Source organism: Chamaea fasciata, unplaced genomic scaffold, assembly GCF_029207755.1.
Source record: "Chamaea fasciata isolate MVZ Bird 193981 ecotype frontalis unplaced genomic scaffold, bChaFas1.0.hap1 SCAF_3, whole genome shotgun sequence".
NCBI classification, from domain to species: domain Eukaryota; kingdom Metazoa; phylum Chordata; class Aves; order Passeriformes; family Sylviidae; genus Chamaea; species Chamaea fasciata.
In genome coordinates, this window is record NW_027094088.1 from 58,098,205 (window position 1) to 58,117,565 (window position 19,361).

General features: G+C 41.3%; 1 protein-coding gene across 1 annotated transcript in view; it reads left to right on the forward strand.

The window, feature by feature from the left end:
• The first annotated feature begins 257 nt into the window (after nt 1-257).
• The window catches only part of SLC2A12 (solute carrier family 2 member 12), a 29,743-nt gene continuing 10,639 nt past the window's right edge, over nt 258-19,361 (forward strand). Inside the window, exons 1-2 of the mRNA XM_066179142.1 lie at nt 258-543; nt 8,061-9,377. Of these exons, the coding sequence (XP_066035239.1) occupies nt 429-543; nt 8,061-9,377 (1,432 nt within the window). The 5' untranslated portion in view covers nt 258-428. The remainder of the gene's footprint in view (nt 544-8,060; nt 9,378-19,361) is intronic.

A 19,361-nucleotide genomic window follows, 5' to 3' on the forward strand; every position in this document is an offset into this window, starting at 1 on the left:
CTTCCCTTCAGTGTGCCCTCTCTGCTAAAAACCTGTGTGTATGAACAACAGGGAGAGGAGGAAAAGAGAGACAGGGGAAAAGAGAGAGACATCCTGTAAGTGAATGGGTAAGGAATGTGCACGGAGCTGTGCATAGATGTCTGATGTCTCAACTATTTGTTAAAAGGCAAAGCAATACTTCCGACAGACGGCCCTCCCCTCGCCTGCAATAGGCTCCCCAGAATAGCAACAGCCCGTGTCACAGCAAAGGGCAAAGCCTTCTGAAATAGCAACAAAGTTGTTCACAAACCACTTTGTGGTTTGCATTTGGTTTCAGCCAGCTTCAGGGACTTGTTGCCATGAGGAAAACAACCTGTCCTTTCCTGGCCGGCCGGGGAAGGGCCACAGCCGTGTGAAGTGCTCCCGCCCAAGGTGCGAAGGGGGCAGTGATGGTACCTGGGCAGAGCACGGAGGAGCTCAGCCAGCGGAGCCAGACGATGAGAGCAGGGGAGGATGAGGAGCGCAGCCGGGGCGGCGGCCGCTCCCGGCTCCCGGCTGCAGCAGGTAAGGAGGCAGGAGCTGGGTGCCAGCTGTTGGCCAGCAGCAGCTGCCAGCATGGCTCATGCTCGGGGCTGGGGGAGAACAAAGCCAGGGCACTCTCGGGACATGCCTTCTCCATTTCTAAAACTGGAAGAGAGGAACATACACGTAAGGAAGGGGACTGCCAGCTTGAATTTTGAATGAAGGTTTGTGTGATAGTTTCCCTAAAAGGCCTCTGTCCTTCTGCTCGTGTAGGTGCTGTCTGTTGTGTAAATCCTTTTCTTCTGTGAAGATCAGTCATCTGAAAGATAGGAGAACCTGCTGCCCTCTAACAACAGTGATCTGGTCCTTGCACACTTGGGGGCAGTTCAGCCCTTTTCACTGGAGTGAGTGGAGGGAGTCTAGGCAAGCACTGCACCTGCCCATGCAGGGGAACAGTACAGGGTGAGGGGACAGCGTCTCCCTCCTGTTTTTACTTCCCTCCTGGAAGTTTTTACTTCCCTAGCATTTCAGGAAGAAACAAGATTTCTGTGCTGGCACCCTCAAAAATCAGCTGTAACATTTATTCTGCAATAAATCTTTAAGTGCAGAAACTGAATTTCATAGCTCTTCATCTTTGCTGTCCTACCCAGCCAGTTTTTCTCAGTTGCAGCGTGGTTTTGCATTTTCAAACTCTTTCCCAGATGATAAGATTAAGGGGATAACGCACCACAATCATATTTCTCAGCCACAAGGAAGCTGTACTCAAACAGGACATCATGCTCATAAGACAGAAATGACAATGTCCCAAACAGATTTTGTTCACTTAGAGCTGGATGAACTGATTAGCACAGGAACATTCAGAAACCACAGGCACAAATGCTTTGTTGGAGTGTAACAGTGATCTGTCAAGCAATGTCTCCTGATACTGGAAGCAGAGGTTAGCCAAGAACAGAAGGTCAGTAGGTGTGCAGGCACATTTAACATTGCCGTAGGGACTGAGCAGAGCACTGCAGATGGTTGTAGGATAGCAATAAATAGATAGAAAAGTTTCTGTAGCATATGGATTAAGATTAGAAGACTATGCAAATTACACATCTCTCCCTATCCTCAAAAATTAAAGCAGTAACCTGAGGAATATGTACTTACATAGTTGGAAGTTAAAATAACTTGTTGATTCTTACTAGAAACGAACAAAACCCAAATGCCATTTCATGTAATGAGGGGATAGGCTGCCTCTTGACATGATGAAATTACATAGCAGAGCAGTAAGACCCATGTCAGGGTTGCCTGTCCAGGATATACATTCACTGTCTTTCCATTGTCAGGGAGCTTTTGTTCATAAATTTGAATATTGTTTAAAAAGTACATTAATTTGGCTTATGCTGTACAAAGTATTCAGTGCTTCCCACCACTGGAGGAGTTTAGATGAGTGGTACATCAGTTTCTTTCCACCTTCTCTTTTTGTTCAATTTATGAAGTAGTTGATTTGAGTTTGCCTTTCACACTTGGGTGGGAGGAGTCCCATTTGTCAAATGATTGTGATCCCACATGGCCCTGACATTATTTTCTGTTGAGTTAATATTTTCTGAGATTTTCCAGCTCTGTTTGCAATATAGCTTTGTCCCAAAACTGCCATTTGTTTCATCCAGTAAGATCTTGTTGGGTAACTGTTTTAGATCCCATGCCAGACTCCTAGAGGGACAGGTAGATCAGATGTATCGTAGCTAATTGGAGAAATGCACCTCCTGAACTGCTACTGGATCTAAAAAAACTCAGGTGCTGGAATAGGGCAATAGGGTAATATATATCTCTTTATACCAGACGACTGGATATGATAGAGAAAGTGACTAAGGCAGCACAGCAAATATCATAATAACATGAAAACAGGGGAATTATGTTTTATGAGAAGCAAAACCATGATTTAATTATGCAGCAATTTCCAATACACGCCATCAAGCATTTATCTTAAAAAAAAAAAAAAGTGATCATCATGCTGTACACTTCAGCAAAATCTTCTTTCATGACAATTTGGGAAATTTAAATACTATATCCCTTGAAAGACACACTTCTTGTATGTCAACACTCAGATGGAAAAGAAATGTATTTTAAGCTAGTAGAGATAGCTTAAAATTTTCAAAAGCAGATGCTGTAGTTTTAAAATTTATTGTAGATAAAAGTAGATATTTTATTCTATTAAAAAAAAAGATATTCCATTCTGTGGGTTTCTATCTAGGCAATGCATTCAACTCACTGCAATTTTCTAACCTGTGCTTATTAACCAATGGTTGACAGAATTTGAATTCACTTTCCAAACGTCTAAATAGATCAAAGAAATTGTAAGGATTTAAAGAACTTTCCTGACAGGAAAATACTTTCTTTCCCTTCCAAACTGAGACATTTCTCATCTCAGATTAAATCAAAGTAAACAGAAGAAAGTGCCATGGTGGAAGAGATTATTGAGTCCCCTCCTATCAAAATACATATATTTGCACAAGTTGCATAAAGTAATCTTCCTTCCCCCCTCCCAGTAGTTTCCTATATGCAGATCATTTCTACTGAATGATCTCTTGGGAGAAAGCAAGAAAAACCTACATCACAGAAATCTTGGTGCCTGGACTAATGTGGAGCATGGTACTGCCAAACTGAGCTGGAAAGGGCTCCTTTCCCATATCTCTCCCTCCCATTAGGTGGGTGAAGAGTGGCGTTTCCCAGATCAGCCTGCTTGCAGATCTTCCCTGGCACTGATCATTTATCCATAATGCCCATAGAATACATGCACAGACCAAATACTGTGCCTTTGGAAGGACTGTTTTTTCCCAAGTATGTGCTAGAAAATAAGTAAAGGGGCACACCCTTAGTACTTGGCCCCATCCAGCCTCATCGTCAGTACACTGTGCTGCTGTACTACAACTGCAGTTGGTCTCCTTTTCAGGAACCAAGCATAAACACTTCCAACAAATGTTCTTAAAGATAGGTTTGTTTGCCAAGTAGGGCTGCTTTTGTCTTGAACAACAGTTGTGAGAAACCACTGTGTTTACATCGGAAACTAGAGAATAGACTTTCCAATCACTTGTCACATACCAGCCACACACTCATTAGCCATGGTGTTAGTGGCAGACAGAAGGAGAAAATTCTCTGGAAGCTATCATTAAAATATTTTATTCCACTGGGGCTGTACACTGCCATGTGTTTTTCTGGCATCTCATAAAAACAAGAGAAATATATATATGTGTGTATATATATATATATATATATATATATATATATATATATATAAAAGCTTTTTGTTAAAAAAAATGAATGCCTAAGAACTACAGCAGCATCATTAAAAGTGACACTTAAAAGGATTGTGAGAGTAACTACTGCAACATTCTTTATCTGGAAATGTTAAAGCAAAACATATGCTGAAGTCAGAGGGAATTTTGCCTAGAGGAAGGCCGTGAAGGGAAACTGAGCAGGGATTTCAAGGTTTATCTCAGCAGGCAGTTGCGAACAGGCAGATTTCGGGTACACCAGTTAAAACAAAACCTCATGGTGATATAACAATGTTTTTCAGTGGAATAGTGCCTGTGAGGGACAAGAGACACCAAGTTAACTACTGACTTTGCTGCTGCTAATGCAGAAGGACAGTGTGTCTCTGCATCACATCAGGATCTGGTTTTCATTTCGGGGTGCTCTAGTTACAGCCTTCCACTATTTCTATACAACTGTGGGTATGTGTCACTGGACACATGAAGAAAGATACCAGCTGACCCGGCAAAACCAAACAAAATAAACATGAAGACATTGATCAAGTTGCTCTACTAGGAGAAGCAAGAAATACATGGACTTGAATGCTTCCCTATCAATTCCCAGATGTCCAAGCTCTACATCCAGCTTGTACAGACTCTCAGACTAAAAATAAATAACCATCTCAGTTTCTCTGATCTAAGGACCGCAGGCTGATGTGATCACAGTCTGGATGGTAAAGAACAGTGCTGGTGGTGGACTCTATCAAGATATTTGACTTGACACTCTCATTCAGAAACTGAAACCATACAAAAATGGCACTCCAACATTTTAGGAATTAAGAACTGTGCAGGACACAGACTTCACAGTATCAGTAGGGTACACTGTCCATGTGTTTCTGCTGCAGAGCCTTAAACTCAGGTTTTGCCCCTGTGTTACTTAATGTTTTTTTCTCAATTTCTAGGAAGAAAATAATAACAGATTATTTAACAAGGTGATAAAGGTGATGGGTGATCAATAAATGGGATATGTCACTGGCTGAATGCAATTTGGATGCCTTGGCCTGCTGACTGCAAGTGAATGTGCTGTCTGGGGTTCCTTTCTTCTAACTTTAGACATCTGCATCTGAGCAAGCTGCACAGTTGCCTTTTATAGGCAATGGAGGGAAGTAGGCATCTGACCTAATTCAGATGTCTAGAAGTGCCTACTTTTCTCAAGTGTTTACAAGAGAAATCTAGAGATGATGTTGATGTCTCACAGTTAGGTAAGTTGAACCTATGCTATGTATTTTAATACAGACAAATGTAAAGTGATTTGCATTCTTCATTAGGATGCAATGAGGCAAGCCATATTTAAAGGCACGACAGTGCCTTGGAAAGAATCTAGTCAGAAAATAAGTAGGTTTTCCTGAAGGATAACCAGGAGATAAGCTTCTATACGTGTCTGTGAGAATTCTTGGACAAGTAGAGAGGAAAATGTTCTCCAGGACTGGAAAAATTATGTCAAGTTTCTGTTTGGCACTGTGTAATCACTGCAGGAGCACTGGTGCAGATCAATTTACTGAAGAAGCTGATGGTTTGGAAAATGTTCAGAGAACAGAGGTTTGAATACTTAAGGGATTGGTAAACTAGTAAAGCCTCACAGGATAAGTAGCTAAAAAGGAGATGTCTGTTAGATGACTTAATGACAGGCTATAAGTTTGTACTTGGTGAACACAGTTAAGTGTGGGAATGGAGAATGGGATCTGATGGCTGGAAGTTGAAGTTGCAGAAATTAAGTCTAGAAATAATTTACAGATAACTTACAGTGAAAGCAATTAACCATTGGGATGACTTAATTCTTAAAGTCATTGGTTTTCAATCACTCGTCATTTTAAAATCAAAGCTGAATGTTTTAAATCACCTGGTTCAGATAAAACATAATTGAAGCATGTCTGAAGGATAATGTTGTGCTGTTTGTGAGTGTCAGACTGGATGAACACAATACTCTCTACTCCATAATATATCAATTGAGGTAAAATCCTACATTAAATATATGTGGCTCAGTGATATAAAATACAGAGATATTCAAGAAAGCATAAGCACTGAACAGTGGCTTGGGCAGAGCACTGGAATCAGATTAGCAGTTTAGTTTCTGATATGCTCATTCCTTTGGCATAATGCTGTGTTGTTATCAACCCAGATTTCCAGCCAGGATTCATTGGAAGGGAACAAATATTGCATGTGTGCATTGCAGGATGCAGCACAAAGCAGCTTAGCTGTAGTCAGCAGTATTTCCACTGAAGTACTGTGCAATGGGTGAAGGAAGTACAGCAGGATGTAATCTATGCTTCTGTTTAAAATAAGTGAAGTGGTCTCAGATACTGCAGATATAAAGGAAGAAAAAGCTTTAGAAATATTAACTGATATGGACAACAACAATATAAAAAAGATTGTTCCATCTCTGGAGCATTTTGAAAATTTGTTTCTGATATTTTCTTCAAGATGTCCCATCTCCATCCCAATAAATCTACCACCTGCCCCCACCTTCTGAAACACTTTTCATAATAATCCCATTCCCCGTGTCCTAACGGCCCACCAAGACAAAACCATGTGCTTCTCCCTTATCTCTTATCTGTCTCTGGTTTGCCAGCCACACCACCTGAGGTGTGATGCATTTGAGTTTGAGTTGAGGTGCGTTTGGTGCACTCAATATCTCAGGGCTGCTGCTGTTTGGTTCAAACTTAGGAGAGCTAATAGGTGATATTTATCTTAATGAACTTAATGGGCTTGCACCTCTCCCCTGACCCCCAAGGCATTGCTTATATTCATGGTTATATTGTGTTACCCTCCAAAATAACCCGTCTGCCTGTGGAGTGGCTGCAGGGTGGGATGGTGGAATTGTTTGCTTCTAGGAGTTGTTAGGAGAACATAAGGTGGCTTGGGGTGCAAATGTGCCAGGGATCCTGCCAGCAATTTAGTAGGGTATATGGCCACATGCCAGGGTCTGGGCAAGGGCTCTGGCACTGTTTACTTCAGCTGTGCAGATGTACTGTTAGGGCATCTCTCCTTCTCTCTATTCAAGATTTGCCTTTGAAACGTAATAATATCCTCTGTCAAATGGGACTGATCCACACCAATGTGCTCAAAATCATTGGCAGGGAACTGTGAGCAGTCAACGTGAAAAAAAGAGCCTTAACGCCTTAGAAAAATTAGCTAAAAATAAACAAACTCTGTGTATCATTTGGAATTAGACTGTATCCCACTCATTCCAGGAGAATTAAATAAATCCAGTCTCCATGATGCTGCAAAAGCCACCTCTCCTCAGACACAAACTGCAAAATCAGAAGTTAATTTACTCTTTTCCTAGTTGTGTGGCAGCCAACATCATGATGTGAGGAAAATCATGCTGGGAGAAAGAATGAGACCAACAATAACAAACTGATATATTCCTCAAGGTTTAGGGTGCAAAAGGCTTCACAGTTAGTAGAATATGATCAGTCAAATCTGTCTTGTAACAATAAACAATGAATCACAATTGTATAAAATGAGTTTGTTTTAAAGTGGACATTCAAAGGCATATAATCTGCATTGTTTTCATCATCTGTTTCTTATTCCTGACATTATGGCAGTCAACGCGATGCAAAATATTTGATCAAGATATTCAAAAGAATCTGAGTTTAGACATGAACGAAGCCCCGAAAGTTCATGTTTGCCTCAAAGATCAGTTTCCCTAGAATATCCCAGATATCTGCATCAGCCTGGTGCTCACTGAATATATCGCCAATTTGGCAAAATAAAAACAATGGTACCAGCAGCCTTCATGTCATCCTCAGGTGAAACAAAGGAAATAATAAGTGGTGAGGGAAAACTTGTTACTTATTTGAGTCAAGGTTGAAGCAATTTGGCTAAGAAATTTATGCTTTCTTTGCTCATGGTTCTCTAGTTGGGTGGATGAGACTTCCTCAGTTTAGGAAAAACACTGAAAAATCTCAAGGCAAAAATTGCTTTCTCACCATTTCTTTTTGCAGTAATATTCTGAGGTAGAAGGTTTAATTATTTAGGACCTGATCAAAACCTTATTGACTTCTGATCAGGAAGATAAGGGACACAAAAGCATTAAAGCCAAAGATTTTATATTTATTATTATTTTTTTTTCTTTTCAGAAATAGATTTTTATGTAAATAGGTTTTATGTCACCGCTGCTGCTGGATGTGTATTGTACCTAACTGCTTTGCCTAAAAGTTATGGAGAGATTTTTTAAACTGGTCTATCAAATGAAATCATTATTAATTGTCAGAAAATTGCAGAAATCGCTCTTTAAAGTTTTTTTGTTTTATCCTCTTATTTCAGGCTGTGGGACATTCACCTTTCTGTCTTCTGCCATTGCCGCCATAAGTGGACTTCTGATGGGCTATGAGTTGGGCCTTATCTCCGGAGCTCTTCTTCAGATGAGCAGCATTTTGACACTGTCTTGCAAAGAGCAGGAGGTCATTGTAAGTTCCCTGCTTTTTGGGGCCTTATTTGCATCCCTTACTGGTGGATTTCTTATAGACAGATTTGGAAGGAGACTTGCTATTATTATTGCATCCTCTTTGCTTGTGGTGGGGAGTCTGATTTTGCTGCCCTATGAATCATACAAGGTACTTATTGTGGGCCGGATTGCCATAGGTATTTCCATATCATTATCATCAATTGCAACATGCGTGTATATCGCCGAGATCGCCCCACAGCATAGAAGAGGCCTCCTTGTGTCATTAAATGAACTCATGATTGTGATAGGCATTCTCTTTGCCTACATTTCAAATTACGCATTTGCCAGCATATCTCATGGCTGGAAGTACATGTTTGGCCTCGTGATTCCATTAGGTGCTGTGCAAGCTATTGCCATGTATTTCCTTCCACCAAGCCCTCGGTTTCTTGTGATGAAAAATAATGATGAAGCGGCGAGAAAAGTACTGGAGAGGCTACGGGAAACGTCAGATGCTACTAAAGAACTTACTGTGATTAAGTCTTCCCTGAAAGATGAACATCAGTATAGTTTCTTGGACCTGTTTCGTTCAAAAAACAACATGAGGGCCCGAATGCTGGTAGGACTCACTCTAGTGTTTTTTGTGCAAACAACTGGGCAACCCAACATTTTATTTTATGCATCGACTGTTCTGAAATCAGTTGGGTTCCAGAGCAATGAAGCTGCCAGCTTAGCTTCTGCTGGAGTTGGAGTGGTTAAAGTGGTCAGCACAGTACCAGCCACGTTTTTTGTGGATCAAGTTGGAAGTAAAACTTTTTTGTGTATTGGCTCTTCTGTTATGGCAATATCCTTGGTCACTATGGGCTTAGTGAACCATAACATACATGTGAATTTCACCAAGGTCTGTAGAAGCCAGTCTCCAGAGGATTTCTCACTCCAGAGACCAGGAAACTTCACCGTCACCAATGGGAGTCTCAAGGACCTTTTTGCAAACATGACTTCAACAGAAAGATTGTCACTTGATGTACAAAGCCCAGATGTTGTCAGGACAGGAGAACTGAACAGGACTGCCCTGGCAGGAGGCAAAAGCACAACAGGGTCTCACATGGAAAGTGGGGAGGTTCCTGTTGTCCTGAAATGGCTCTCACTGGTCAGCCTGCTTGTCTATGTTGCTGCATTTTCTGTAGGTCTTGGACCAAGTAAGTGTTTAATTTTTCTAACTGTTTATAACTTACATTATGAAGTGCTGGGATGGCATGCCTGACTTGGCATTAGGCAGTTCTTAAGCTGGGCAAAACAGTGTTGTCTGCCAACATGCACTGGTATTGTTACAGACCATCCTGCTAGGCTGGTATTTTTTAGGAAGAGGTCTTGCCCCTTGAGGTCAATGACCTGACCTCTCTTCAGTTCAGTATAATTCATTGGTCCCTCTTGGGTCAAGAACTGCTGCTAGCTTTGTATAACAAAATTATGGAGCCCCGACTGTTTTTTCTCTTTCTAGTCTATTGTGTCCTTACACTGGGAAGGTTAAGATGTTGGCATTTGCTGCTGCTAGTTCCTAAATCCAAGATAATGATAAGCTTTAGACCTCTGTATGGTATGACATCATCAAATCCACAAAATACCAACCTGTCTGGATCTGTCCAGACAGGAGAGAGGATCCGAGGATCTGTCCCTCTGACTGTGTGATAGTCTTCAGATATAGAAAACACATTCCAGGTACCATAATTCATGAGCAAGCTGTAGTACCATTGCCACTGCTTGGGTGGAACAACACAAGAGGGAGGACACAAAGGCATGTTACTGTACAGCTGAAACTGTATTGCTGCATCTGCCATCACACTTTCATGGGTCCCACTCTCTCCTGAGGAGAGCATGTCTGTCATTCCAAGGGACTGGAAATTAAGTCTCTCTGTTTTCTTTTGTTTTGTTTCAATAGTACTTGCATAATGTTGTACTTCGAGGGGCTTGACTTTTTAAGTCACTCTGCAAAACCCACATGCCCAGTCCATTATTTATTAACAGACTTTATGTGCTTTTGCACTCTGGCTCAAACTTGACTTGCAAACAAGCTGTACTGTCCTGTACTATTATGATAAAAAGCTTGCCACAAAGATACAACCCAACAATTGCACTAACAACAACTCCCCTGCAGTATTTATTTATTTTAAACATTACTCACTGGGAGGGCAGTGTGAGATAAGCATTCATTGCCAGGGCTGCAAGCTTGACTGTGTTATTACAGCATTATTCTTCCCCTTGAAGATTGTCTTGGGGCTGGATTCTGCTTTCTATGACATAAGTTCAAAACCAGGGATGAAACCCTGAAAAGAAAATGTTACTTGAACTTTTATTTGGGCATTTCAAACATATATTCAATGACCCTTAGAGTGGGGTCACATGTTCAGTCTTGGCCTCCTGCTGAAATCTGCTTTCCTGGTGACCTGGCTGTTAAAGGGTTCTTAGTCATTTGAGTTGGCCTAATATGCAGTTAATGAGAACAATGTCTATTTTCTTGAGGGCAACAAAAACTGACATGTTTTCCAGGCTGATCTGAGAAGTCTCTGAGGCCACTGCTTGTTTTTTGACCTCTTTTCTGACTTGAGAGCTCAAATGCTTTCAAACAGAAAATGGGGTCTCAGCTCCATCATGGAGAAATCATGGATAAAGCCACTGTGAGGCAATTTATACTGACAGATGCATTTGCCTAGCGAGTGAAGGTCAGGTCTAGCAGAGATACTGGTACTTCAAATTGCAGATAAGTCCTTTCAAGGGATTTTCCTGCCTTTGAAAGTACACTGTTCAGTTAAAATTTACAGCATATAGAAAATGCAAGGGTTGGACAATCATGAGATTGTTGGAATCTGCAAAGGATCTATCATGCTGAAATAATCTGGATTGGGATGCAAGGTTATAATTTGTGTCTCATATACAGCCTACAACATCTCCTGTTTGGAGCCCTAATCCCTGAATGTGTTTTCAAAGCCTAGCTTTTGTAAAGAAAAAAAAAGAGCCCCTCTGCTTATGTAAAGTAGATTGTTTTAACATGTTTATGTTATTCATCTCTAAATCTGGTCTGTGGTCTGGACCAGACTGTCCTTCTTTCTCTACTTGTCAGTGGGAAGGAGGCACTGAGGCTGCACTTGCTGGCTGCCATGTCCAGGCGATGCCTGGGGCACCTGGGGACAAAAGCACTGTAATCCCTGCACCACGGTATTTTCAGTGGGAAACCCTCATGCTCCATGCAATCAGTGCCTGCCTCCATGCAATGGCTGGCTAAGGTGAAGGTGGTGTTGAGGACACCTCTCTTTGTAGATCAAATTGACATCTTTTGGACAAAGACAGAGAAGATTTTGCTATTTTCCTTCCTCACCACAAGGCCATTTCTGGACTAAATTCATCCACTTTATTTTGAGTCCATGCTGCACTACGTTCTATGGGGATGAAGGAGACTTTATGTAGGACCATTAGAAGATGACACTCTTCACAGGAGAGATCACACAATCTAAGCTCTATCTTCTTCTTTTTAACTACTTTGTACTTTTTTTACCTTTTTTTTTTTTTTTTTAAAATTCTGGACAAAGAGATAGTTACAATCGAGATAAGTGTAGCAGACATTTATAAATGTATTTTCCATGATTTCTCTTTTGTTGTCAAATTACATAAAGGAGATTGATTTTTTAAATGAATTAAGCATATGCTAAATATATTTATTGCCCTTTATCAAAGCACTCAGGCAGCACAGTGATGAGCACTCAAAAATAGGCAGTGAGAGATAAAAGTAATTTTTGCATTACAAAAGAATTCACAGACTAGCAAACATCTGCTTAGTCAATTTTTTGATTCTGAGGTGCTCTGTATTTATGTCATCAGTCCTTACACAAGATAAAAGGGGTATTTCTGCTGCTGTGTTTCAATTTAATTATGTTTGATGAACTGCAATTCAACTGCTTGTTCACACTCAATTTCACACAATTATGAGGATGTTTTGTAGATGCAACAAATCAGTGTTGCATCACACCACAGAACAGCACGTGCCATTTCTCTTGGGGTGTTTTCAGAGGCATTTCAAGGCATTCAGTCACTAGCTAAAGGGGGCTTGCTTGACACCCATGTTTGTCTTGGGTTACCCTTTGTCTGTGTGTCAGAAAGCACAAACAAGGATCAGCCGTTCTCACAAGGGAATGATGCCTGCAGAGCCCTAAAGAAACCAACCACTCCTGGCTGCCATGTGAAGGGTGAGGAGTGTGAGAGGGGCTTTGCATTGTTTGCAGCACATGTTTGTGAAGAGAAGCATTGGAACCTGCTGTATATGGACAGGGGAGGGACAGCAGAAATCTGATCCTGGCAGAAGCACTGCTATGCCTTTCACAGGGATCAGCCAGTACAGGCTGATGAGATGAGTGTGGTGTGGAGGTAGATCACCAATTCATCACCCAAGCTAGAATGTGGTCACTCAGTGTGACCCTGGAAATTATTAAATACAAAGGACACACAGAAATAAACTAGTCAGGGCTATGACCATGCATGACCACTTAATAAATGACACAGAATTAACTGAAATAGTTTCAGACCATCTCATTTGCCAATTGCTCTATTCAAACCACTTGAGGGGGAAAACCAGAGGTCCTTCCTCATAAAGAGGTGTCACTTCACTCACCACTGTGTGTGATACAACATGTCGGGATGCCAGAACAAGGAAAGCCATGCTCCTGAGATATCAGACTTATTTTCCAAAATAAGGCTGTAAGTGTAGGATTCCTATGTTTGGATGGAACGTGTGCAAGAGAGTTCTCTTGGTTAGGAACTGTAGGGCAGCTATAGCCTCTCTGAAATGGGGTGGGTGCCCAGAGCTCTGCTGCTCTCTTCGCAGACCTGATGAACAAAATTCAGATGTCAGATTGCACCCATTACCAAAGATCTGCTTTTCTGCCTTGACCATCTCCTTTTGCACCATTTATGATCAAATACTAAACAGGGACAAATTTCCCCCCATATTTCTGCATATCCCCTGAATGAGATGATCTCATCATCAGTAAGTGGCAGGAAGAAATATAGTAGCACCACACATAGGTTTGCAGGGAGGCAATGTGGTCTAGAGGCAATGCTCTTCATCAAAAAGAAATCAGAGTGGCTCCAACAAATCCTAGGCTGAGAAGCAAGTAATGTAGACTGAGTCTGGACCAAACAGAGCACCTGTTTTCCCAGTCTGAATTTGTTCTTGCAAATTAAAAGCAAGTGAGCAAGACAGACCTCTTTGCACATGTTGTGGGAATGAAGTTCAAGGGAATCCATGAATGTCTCAGTGCCTTTTGGTGTGGAATGAGGAACACCTTTAAGGAGAAAGGGATGTTAAATGTATGCATTTGGACTGCATGCATGGCATTTGTGCCTTGCACAAGAGCTTTTCCTCTGCAAGTCTTTTAAACACATTTCTGTATAACTGCGAAAGCATTTAGGCAGTTGGCCAATGAACTTTAGGGTAATCTGCTGGAGCAAATCACATCAGTTCTGCTGGCTTCATGGCTTTTCATGCTGAGCACGCAGATGAAAATGCACAGAGACACTTGCACGTGGGATTGAGGGGCAATTTCATGACATGAATCATCCTCAAAACCTCAAAACTTAGCTGTATAAAGTCCGAAGGTACTTATGTCTCTCCCAACCTGTGACAAAGATGTTCTATTACTTCATGTCCTAGAGCAGCTGCCAGCTTTTCGTAGCTCTTCAAAGCCAAGGGATAAACTCTAGAGCTCTTTTCTTGGAGACAAACTCCTCTTTCAGGTGACACCCCAGAGCTGCAGCGATGCCCCAGACCCAAGCACTTAGAGCCTCCTTAACACACAGGTTGCTGCGGCCACAACACACCCAAGGAAAGTCAGTGTCTGCAGCTGGAGAAGTGTTTCCTGGGTTTCAGGTTTTGGCACAAAGAAATACCATATTTACCTGTCCATGTAGATATAAACCTCGAAATATATTTTTAACAGACTTATGGTCAACATATGAAGTGTATAACCAGGTCTTGGAAGAGGGGTTTAGAGCTTACTGCAAACCCTGATTTTCCACATCGCTGTTGCAGTCCCATTGAAGCATAGCTCCCATGAGTGGGTGCTTGTAGGGTTAGCAGTACTTTGGTATTGCTAAAAACCTGTTAAAAAGTGAAATTAAAAATCCCCAGGGAGCCTTCTCTGAGTGGTATATAATGGCCTCTGTGGCCATCTGCTAGCCTCAGCCATCAGGTGAATATTTCTGATTGGAAAACTAGAAAAGAGTTACGTGCTCATCACTCTTTCTTCTTAGCTCCTGAAGTGAGCACATTACCTACAAAACAGGAGACCAGCTGGCTGCTGGGAGCAACCCAGCAGTGTCCAGGGCTGTGAGCCCCAGACCCTCAGTGGAGTCAAAGCATGTTTGCAGACCATGCAAAGGGTCACCTCCCACAAGGGGAGGGTGAGCACAGGACCCACAAAATGGGGACAATTGCAGTTTTGGGGACAGCGCTTCCCCCCAGGATGAGTCTGTGATGGACTTTCAGCCACTCACTCAGAGCCACCTCAGACTAAAGCTCCTCCTGCATTTGCGGATCCCTAACATCTCCCTTCTCTCCTTGTGTGGATGCAGAGGCACTTACAGCAGGCAGATTCAAAGCTGTTGGAGCAGGTACAAGAGAGGATAAACACAGGTGAACTAACCAGGGGCTTGTGGTCACTACAGTCACTTCCTTTATCCTAATGCAGGGAAGGGTGGCAGGCCACGAAGCCTGCCTTCATGTTTTACTAGTTTCACACTGGTTAAATTCCCCGCACATGAAAGACCCAGGATTGTGGCTTTGTTCTCCTTTGTCAGCCTTCTCCCCAGAAGGTGCAGGGACTGTGGTCTCCAGCAAGCCCTACTGTGATGCACCATCTTGTTGCCGTGGGAGCTGTCTGTGTGGATCATCAGCTCCGGGAGGAGCAAAACCAATGCAGAGAAGTTGATAAAGACAAGCCCCTAGTGAGGGCACACCTTAAGAGCAAATTTTTACTGATGAAAGCATAGTTTAGGATGATAGATGTCCATTTCTAGTTTAAACCTAGGGAGATTTGTCATATTGAGTATATCTGAGTTAAATTTATATCAGCTTGAATGAATACTTTAAAAGTGAGATAATTTGTACCTAAAGTGGAACAGATGTTTCAAAGTGTTTGGGAATCCAACTGATGCAGGAGCCAGATTCCTCAGATTATCAACAAAGGGTAATATTGTCTCCACCAACGGGGGGCTTTCAGACCCCTGCTCTCTAACTCAGGGCATGGTGTGAATAAAACCAAGGTTGTGGATTCGACCCCCTTTCAATTGTTGTACAAGCCACTCACTTAAAAGTTGGACTTGATGATCCTTGTGGGTCCCTTCCAACTCAGAATATTCTGTGAAACCTGTGAAATCTGTGACCTTTCCTTTGGCACCATGCTCCCTTCCTTACTGGATGTTAAAGGAACTTCAGGATGACCGGGTAACTAAATTAGACAGCATTCCACACACAGTGTACTTTAACTTTTGGTAAGCCATGAAGTGGTCACCCAGTTGGACGAGATGGTCATTGTGTATCCCTTTGTACTGAAGGATTCTATTCTATTCTATTCTATTCTATTCTATTCTATTCTATTCTATTCTATTCTATTCCTATTCCTATTCCTATTCCTATTCCTATTCCTATTCCTATTCCTATTCTATTTGATTCGATTCTATTTGATTTGATGTGATTTGATTCTATTCCAGTGTAAAAATCCACTTGTTTTCTCTACATCTTATTGTGAGCTGTTGGAGTAATTTAAATGCAGATTTAAACCCATGTTGGGGAAGTAGGGAAGAAGGAAAAAGGATCAGGCAAGAAAGATCAAGGAGGTTGGAAGAAAGCTCAAGGGTTCACAGGAAAAGTGAAATCTGTAGAGATGAAGAAGGAAGTAAATCCATCCTCAATCCATCACTGTCTTTTTTATACAAACTCATGTGGTTTGTGGTGGTCTCTCTCTGTGTTTCACTGGATTAATCAAGGCAAGACTCGGAGCAGGAACAGTGCCCTAAAGCCCAGAGAACTATACTGGAGGCAAATTTATTCCCTTTGACTTTGGTCCTGTGATTGTTAGATTAATTGGCTACCTGATTTAAAGCATGATTCATTAGAACAGTTAAAGGCTGAACCTTTTACATGTCTTTCACCCCAGTCACTAAATGCATCTGTAACAAAACCCAGAACAGCTGGCTTGACGCATGACACTCTACAGCCCAGGGACTTGATCACAGAGGTCATATCTCTTGCCATCCTGACAATCCAGATTCCATAGGATGCTTTTTCTCTGCCCCTTAATGCTCTTGGGCACCAAATGCTTGACCTGAAACTGGAAAATCTTGTGGGAATGAGAACCATCAGTGTGGAAATTCTGAACCTTCCATGGATTTAGTTGGCTGTTCCTGTGTTTTGAAATATTGTAAGCTTAATAGTTTTGCACTGTCTTGGAAAACACTGGTAAAAAAAAAAAAAAAAAAAAAAAAGATACCTAGAATTCACCTCAGTATCTCCAACATTAAATCAGTATTTCAGGCTTTTAAAAGCATGTGGTTGTCGTATTAATTTATAGTGCACAGGAATCTGATGTTAACAGATATTTATGCTCAACATTGCCTTGCATGACATTTGTTTACAATGTTTTATTTTTGAGTTTCTACATTTTTCACAGCAGCTGTGGCCTGACCTTAAAATTCACAGAAATGAGAAGCATCAGTTTTATGGTTTTTTTGTGGTTTTCTTTGGAAAATGGGATAGTGGCGGCGACTAAATCAAATGTTCAAAACCAATCAAGTGCTTAAATTCCATGTTGGAATTTAATCAAGAAAATAAACCTTGGGAATATGCATGTTTTACTGAGAAGCAGTACAGAAAGTCCTATTTCAGATAATAAAAAAGAAAAATTATCTTGGATTCTTTGTTTTATGACAAGATTCCTAGTGCTGTTTATTTGTACTGAATCATCTTTTAATGCATGCATCCATGTGGTTTGAATATGACACTCCACATGCTTATCTAGTTCATCATTCCTGTGCTATTCAAATGCTGCCTCAAATGGCCTTTATTTCACACTGTATCTGTACTACCAAGCTGAAGGAGAAAGACAAGGCATGCCAAAATGAAAAATAAAGTAAGGGTTGTAAATTGCCCACTTCTCTCTATTTCCTTGCCCCAAATAAAACTGAAGCCTCTTGTTAACACATCAGCTATCCCAGGAACAGATTTCCCTTTTCAAAGGCTGATTTGTAGTAGTGAAGTGCAAGCCAATTTAAGATATTTTTGGATAGCTGGATCTTAATTATAGGATTTCAAATTGCAGAAGCTGCTTTCTAAAATATCAGATGAATAGGTCTGTCTTATCTCACTCGATATAACCTACAAATTTGGGGGGCTTTTGTAAGTATCAAAAAGTTCATAAGAAGAAAAAATTGCTTTTGTGATAATGAGACATGGGAATGTGAGTGGGAGCTTCTTAATTGTTTTGTTGTGTTACTATATTTCAACCCCACGGCTGAATTTAAGCTGTATATTGAAGGGCACCTGAAATCAGAGACATGATTTTCACTGACATTTATATTTCTGTTTGTAACTAATATGTTGATGAGGGAAATTCTTGGTGGATCAGGCCAAAGGCTTTGCCTTCTGAGACAGAGCCCTGGCAACTGTGGAAAGAGGGAGAGACCACAGCAAGTCCCAGCCACTCTTCCTATGTCTCTGCAATGACAGTGGTTCAATCTGCTGTTGAAAAGGTAGGTGACTTCCTGTGGTTTGGCATCGTATGACCCATTTAAAGAGGGATTTGAGTCATTATCCTGAACTTGGTGCTCTGTGTATTGTAAATATCTCTTTACTGGTAGTTCTTTGTTAGTTAACGCATTGACACAAAGGTACTGCTTAAGAGAAGTGGAGCCTGTGCTTAAAATTATGCACAGTTTTAAAGTTTAGCTCAAATTTGTTTTCTTAACCATGTTCTAGGAGACAAGACCATTGTGATACTGAAATCTCTGAACAAGTTTTCAGGTCATCTGTCAAGCTTCATAAAATCCAGTTTCCTTCAGGAAAGAGGGTTGGAGAAGAATTTTTTATAGGCAAGCTGTTCTTGGGCTAGCTTTGTGCAGAAACTAAAACTTGTCAGTAGGACTTCAAGTGCAAAGTCAGTATTTTATTTCACTTGTAAAGTTCATGAAAGTAAAATAAGAAAATAGTTATGCCAAAAAGGTAAAAAAGTGTAATCAATCATAACTTACTGGCACTGCTGAGGAAGGTGAAACTGTCAGCAAAGCACAGAGAGGGTGGTAAGTCAGTGCATGAAGTCAGGAGACTGCTTCTCCCATGGCATCCCAGTTGCTGTGCCACACTGAGCTGTGGGAGGAAAGCCAGAAGGATTTTCTCAAAGGGGAAGGGCATGCAGGAGGGCACCCAGCTTCTGCTACCTTTGAAAATCAACTCTAAGTGCAGAAAACCCTTATGGAAGAAACAGAACTAAAAGACACATTGCGGTGGTTAAACCCAGAGCCTTCACACTTTCCTCCTCACTGCCTTCCTCCAGCAGCCACCAAAGCAAAGCATGGGCAGCAGTTTCCAGTGAGGAACTTGAAAAAACCTGGATCACCACAGGCCTCTCTAAATAAGTCACTGTTGTAAAACATTGCTTATCTTTTCTACTGGGAGTTTTGTGAGGCACATGCACAAATAGATCTCTATTCTTCAAGAGCAAAGGCCTAAATTGCCCCCAATTGCTATGTTTTTTTCTGCTGTGCAACCCCTCAAGGACCACCAGTAGCCCTTGGATACTGGAAAAACCGGTACCCAACTGGGTAATTTCTCCTCTGCATACTTTGTAGAAGTGAAATATGTGATAAGCCAAACTAATTCACGCAGAACTTCCTCATGCATTAGGGCTTCTGGCTTCTGCAGTCATTCCTCTGCAAATGCCTCAAAGGATTATCCTGGATTCAGTATTCTGTACAAATAAACACCTACAAACAGGAATACATATTTCAGGTTTTAATTAAAAGGGCTTTTTTTGGATGGCAGTATGTGTTTTATTACAGTAAGCACATTCTCCCTTGAAAGCTTGTTTAAATTTTTCCTTTTTCTCTCTCTTTTTTCTTTTTCTTTTTTTTTTTTTCCTGTC